The 5,486-nt window shown below is 39.1% G+C and overlaps 1 protein-coding gene across 2 annotated transcripts in view; it reads right to left on the bottom strand.

The window, feature by feature from the left end:
• Positions 1-1,265: 1,265 nt before the first annotated feature.
• Positions 1,266-5,486, bottom strand: part of PTPN12 (protein tyrosine phosphatase non-receptor type 12) — an 80,077-nt gene continuing 75,856 nt past the window's right edge. For both annotated transcript variants that reach the window (XM_042468752.1, XM_042468753.1), the window contains exons 17-18: positions 4,748-4,864; positions 1,266-3,264 (exon numbers count right to left, since the gene is read on the bottom strand). In XM_042468752.1, the coding sequence (XP_042324686.1) occupies positions 3,203-3,264; positions 4,748-4,864 (179 nt within the window). In that variant the 3' untranslated portion in view covers positions 1,266-3,202. The remainder of the gene's footprint in view (positions 3,265-4,747; positions 4,865-5,486) is intronic.

Below are 5,486 nucleotides of genomic sequence, written 5' to 3'. Positions count from 1 at the left end.
ATTGCCTTCTGAGAGGTGGGGATAACTACCTGCTTCCATAGCATTTACCACTGTTACCATCTGCAAAAGCCCTTCAAGAAGCTTCATAGATTCTGTTGGTAAAAGCCCTTCAAGAATTCAGGATGGTACCTATGACCTTTACTATGTAGCCTCTGCTTCAAGCTGCCTGATAACTAGGCATGTAGGTGAATTCAGCCTGGATCTAGTTGAAGATTTACCCCCTTTGCTGAAGAGTCTCAAATACAGGAACGGCTCCACACTCTCCTACTCTCATCTACTGAAAGCACCAGGTTCCTTGTAATCATTTGGGGACCCTTCGGATTTTGTGCCCACTTTCTTTTTACAGCACACTTGCTCTCGGATACATTGTTAGAATGGTATACAACAAACTTCAAGGCAAGGAAAACTATGTTCTCGTTTCCAGCAACAGGCATGAACAGAAATCTGGTCCTTTTGTCAGTAATGAGTGCAGTAGTGATCCTTTATAGTTTACATTTCACCTGTTGATAAGACTGCCCTGTTACAGGATTCGCGTAAGACTGTTCTGAATGTGTCTTGGAATTGTCTTACCTGTCTAAAAAGCACTGTAGTAGATGTAGCAACCAGTTAGGATGGAATACGGTTCAGAAAACAAAAGGCTGTCAAAGAGACATGGCACTCAAATACTGTAATGCTTTTTAAGGACTGCTGAGTATGCATTATCAGTGTAGTGCCAGGTCATGTGTGTGTACGCACAGAGAAAAAGCAAATGTGGCTAAATAAAAATGGTTAAGAAGCATGTGCTGTAGATACCATTTAGTCAATAGGAAGGTATGGGAAAGCCTTCTAACAGTAGTTACTTCCATAGGTACCTTTGAAGTATCTGAAATTTTTTGAGGAGGAAAATGGAATATAAGCCCATTTTGAAGAACCTTTCCCTCTCAGTAGGGCTAGAATCCATCCTAAGAAAAGCCAGAGTGTCTTTTCTCCCCAAGTCACCAGCCAAGAGCCTTTGCGTGTTAGCACATTTGTATTGTGGGGTTTCTTGTTTGCATATCAGAATTTCTCTTGGGGAGGTATCTGATCTGACCTTAATGCAGGGCTGGAAAAAAAAGTGTATTTCTGTCTTGAACCTACCTATGGCAGGTTCTCGTCTCTTCCTCCTGCATATGTTATGAGTATTCTGCTATGCTTTTTGTATATTTCAGTAAGTATGCTAGTTTCTGAGACGGCTATTATCAGGGTGTGCTCAGGCAGAAAACAGTCAGGATTGCAATTTAAAACACTTTCATATTTCAGAAATATTTATTCCCTGATCATGGCAACATTTTAAATGTGTCTAGAGAAATGTCCTGAGCATGCGTGGTAACACAAACTCCATAAACTTTGGTTGGTCATGTCATTCAGTCAAGAATTCATCTTTATTTTTGCCCCTTACCTGATTTGAAGATAGCTGATATGTTATAAAACTGCACTGTTTGGAAGGTGTTTCATGCACCGCTAAGACAGCAACTTTCTGTCAACCTCCAGTTTCAACGGTTCTGGGGTCAGGGATGCTTGTTAAAGCAAGCAGATTCACTTCTGGTTTATTGATATTTTCACAGTTGATTAACAACAAACAAAGGAAGACTTAAATACTGGAGTAGATGGATTTTGGTCTAGAAATGAGTAGTATATCTAAATTTCAAGTTAAAGCAATAGTGGGAACCATGTGGGTCATCCACATTTGTGCTGAGATTGCATTCTCCAGTTTTCCTCACCATTAGCTAGGACTGCCAGGAGTTCAACATAATCTGGAAGGCCACGAAATTGTCTCTGCAGTCTAAGGCCTATGAACATCTCAAAATCAACAGAACAGTTTTGGCTGCCCAAAACACTCAATGTATTTAGTACCTTTTAGGAAGGAAAGAGATGAAACCTGTTTGTTTGTATATTGTGTTATAACTAACAAGATTCTTTTGAACAGGAAAACCAAAGCATTCCTACATTTATCTATTCTGTTTTTACACTAATGGATCATAACTATAGCTCAGGTATACTGCATTCCGTGTGATACACATGACACACCACTAAGGGAAGAGTTCTCTTTAATTTAAAGATTCTCTATTACAGAAACAGAAGCATATTTGTAGTGAATCCTTATGAGCATTAACCTTGACATTGCATCTTGCCAAGAAACAGTGTTGCTCTAAGGGCTTTGAGTGTTACAGATACCGCTGCTGAAGGGGGGATTACTTTTCACTAGCACAGTGGAAGCTGTCTCAACAGTCCCTTTACAGGTGGGGCCCTGAAAGCCTTGCACAAATACACACCATTAGTATACTGTAACATTAAATTTGATGCAATTTAGTAATAAATGTTTTTTTAGAAAATTCTTCTACAGATTAATTGAAATATATTAAAAAGGATAACTAAAGTGTGAGTTAAGTGTTCTTTTTTTACTGGCAGATCAAATATGTTGATACGCTAATCTCAATCAGTGAACAAATTCATGCTAAAAATCTGATATTTCAAAGGCACTTATGGACTCTCCATGACTAGATGAAAACCAAGACAAAATTAGGACCAACAGTTAAAACAGTATATAATATAAAAATAACTTTTTGTTTACAATTTACAAAATGTATTACAATCTTCATCTCTGCCATCCTATTACTCTGGATGTGTGCCCAACGTATTTTTTTAAAAACAAAACATACTATTTACTAAAACATTAGGGCAAATAATTTACAAGGTACTTGAAAATTTAGGTCATGCAGAGATTTCTTACACCTTCTGTTAATACTTTATGATTTCAGCTTTATCAAATCATATACCTGCTTGCCCTGTGCATATACAAAATAAAGGGTACAGGATAACAAACTTTAGCAAAAAGTTGTCCATAAACTTAATTTGTCAAAAGTTTCACCATATCAATATGTCTAGAAACTGTGTAACAAGTTCAAAAGACATTAAGGCAATAATACTTGAAGTAACAAAATAAACCATATGTAATACTTTCTCCTAAGTGTGATAAGGCAGATTGATGGCCCCAGATTGCAATACTAGAATCCACTGCTGCAGATATTACTGTTTGTGTTGATGTATATAAGAGTGTACCATTGTGTATTTGTATGTACACTGTGTTAGTTACCCCCCTAAAAAAGCGTGGAAAACTATTGATCTAGTTCAGTGGCACTTGAATATTCCAGTATAACTTAATATGTGTCCATTTGTTCGTGCATCATGTCCATTCGGTAGGTGGCTCTCTTGGTCCTCTTGGTTTTCCACAGCGGTTACCAAAACCTAAATTAGTATTACATTTAGAAAGAGAAGAGTTAGAGAAGCATTCAGAAATATTACCAATTTAAATGCACCATAGCAAAATCACTGAACATATATAATTTCTAGCAGCATGTGCCATTTTCAAACTACCTAAGGCAGGCATGGGGGCAGGCTGTTTAAACTTTCATTTGTCATTGGTTGTTCATTCTTGGCTATGCTAGCAGGAGCTGATGGGAATGGCAGTCCAGTTTCTGGAAGGCCACACATTCTCCATTCCTGAATGGGGAACCTGGGGCCCTCTTCATGCTGGACCCAACTCCTGTCTTTACCAGCAAGTATAGCCAATGGTGGGGGCTGATAGCACCTACAGTCCAGCAACATCTGTAAGAACACAGGACTCCGATTGCAGTTCTGGACTACCCTAAGCACCTCCCTGAAAAGAGAAAAATGTAATCAAAACTTCCAGTCACTTCCTGTTTTGAAAAAGCACCTCTCTTGAGCCTAAAAAACCTGGAGAAAATATCCCTTACAGTCCCTACATTGTTGGAAGACTTGGGGACAAAAATGTGAGTTTTTTTGCAGTGGTAGAGGTGTACTCCATTAGTCCCGGGGGGGGGGGGGATGTGCCCTCCAGCCTCCCACATTGCCCTCCAATGTATTGTATGCATTGGGAAGCAGTGCACACAATACATTGGAACAGTAAATTGTAAGGCTTTTAATTCATAAAGCAAGCTAGTTATGTTGGGTATGTGAGAAGAGTCCCAAGTCACAGTAATTTTTAAAACCAAAGAAATGCTGTTGTAAATATTTGTTCTTTGTAGACTCTGATACGTACAGTACATTGTTCTACATATGGACTGTACAGAGCTCCTCTGAAAATTTCAGTGCTAAGTGTTTTGGCAGGAACCTTGCCCCACTGTACATGTCTAGACAGGATTCCCATTCTGCCACTCATTTCCTTTTTGTCCTTTGCATCTACAGTAACACATTCAGAACTGTTTGGCTTCAAATTGAAAGACTGCTGAACTGCTTCATTTTCTCCTTTTTCCATCTTTTTCTTCATGTTTTATATCTGTATTTACTGTTATCTTTTCTGCTCAATATCTTTACATTAACGTTAATAAAGTATGTGCATGCATCTAGACAAAGCAGGCAACTAGTACATCCAGATGTTGCTGAACTGTAATTACCATCATCCCTTACCATTAGTTATGTTGCATGGGCTCATGGGAGCTGCAGTCTGTCAACATATGGAGGGCCAGCCTGACTTAAGAGCTGTGAACCTGTTTTGTTGCATTAATCTAGCAAAAATTATATGATAAGCCTAGAATAATCAATGTTCCCTATTCTGTACTGTACTATAGTTTCTCCAAATATATTCTTGCTTATCTCCACTGAATTAATTACTAACTTTGTTGTTAACTGCCATCAAGTTAACCTCAACTTGTGGCAGACCCATGGACAAGAGGCCTCACTACAAATAAAGTAATAAATTATAATTTACCAATATCTGTAGTCTCAACTGGAACTTCTGAGACTGGGCTTCCTTTAGCAGTAGGGTTGGAAAAAGGAGGCTGAGGTATAGCATTTGCTTCTGATTTGTCTTCCATTTCAGTATGATCTGAGGGGGTAAAATGACCCATTGATGCAGAATGAGTTTTTGCAGTTATGAGGTCTAAAATCAGTATTGTTTTTCCTCTCAAATTCCAACACAATGGAATGCCCTTCCACCCGTTTCAGCCTTTTGTGCCACCCCTGGTTCTTTTCCAGCATTTCAGGGCTAATAATGAAGATGTCTGGAGGAATTTACAGCCCCTCTGTCAGAAGAGCCAAACTATCCCTTTGGATAGTTGCTCGAGTCTATTTGTCAAAACATAATTTTGTTAATACTTAGATTTGTTCTAAGCAATTTTGTTTGGAGTATTTCCAAGAGTTTTATGCACTCCAAGAAAAACAAGACCTCATGTCATAAAACTAAAAAGCAAATCTATTTCACTACCAAATGGAGATGTACATCTTAACTGCTACCACCCTGGCCTTGGAAGGAGAGGAAGAGAGGCAGGCAGAGCTCCTCCGTGCCTAGCTCCGGAGACAGATTGAAGGCCCTCCCTCCATTCCAACTGCCACCACACTGCAGTATGTGCCAGGCTCGATCCTCTTCCCCACTGCTACAGTATGTCCTCCTCCTTTTGTGTCATGTCTTTTTAGACTGTAAGCCTGAGGGCAGGGAACTGTCAAATTAA

This window comes from Sceloporus undulatus, chromosome 5 (genome assembly GCF_019175285.1).
Source record: "Sceloporus undulatus isolate JIND9_A2432 ecotype Alabama chromosome 5, SceUnd_v1.1, whole genome shotgun sequence".
NCBI classification, from domain to species: domain Eukaryota; kingdom Metazoa; phylum Chordata; class Lepidosauria; order Squamata; family Phrynosomatidae; genus Sceloporus; species Sceloporus undulatus.
This window is presented reverse-complemented; position numbering and strand designations above follow the sequence as displayed.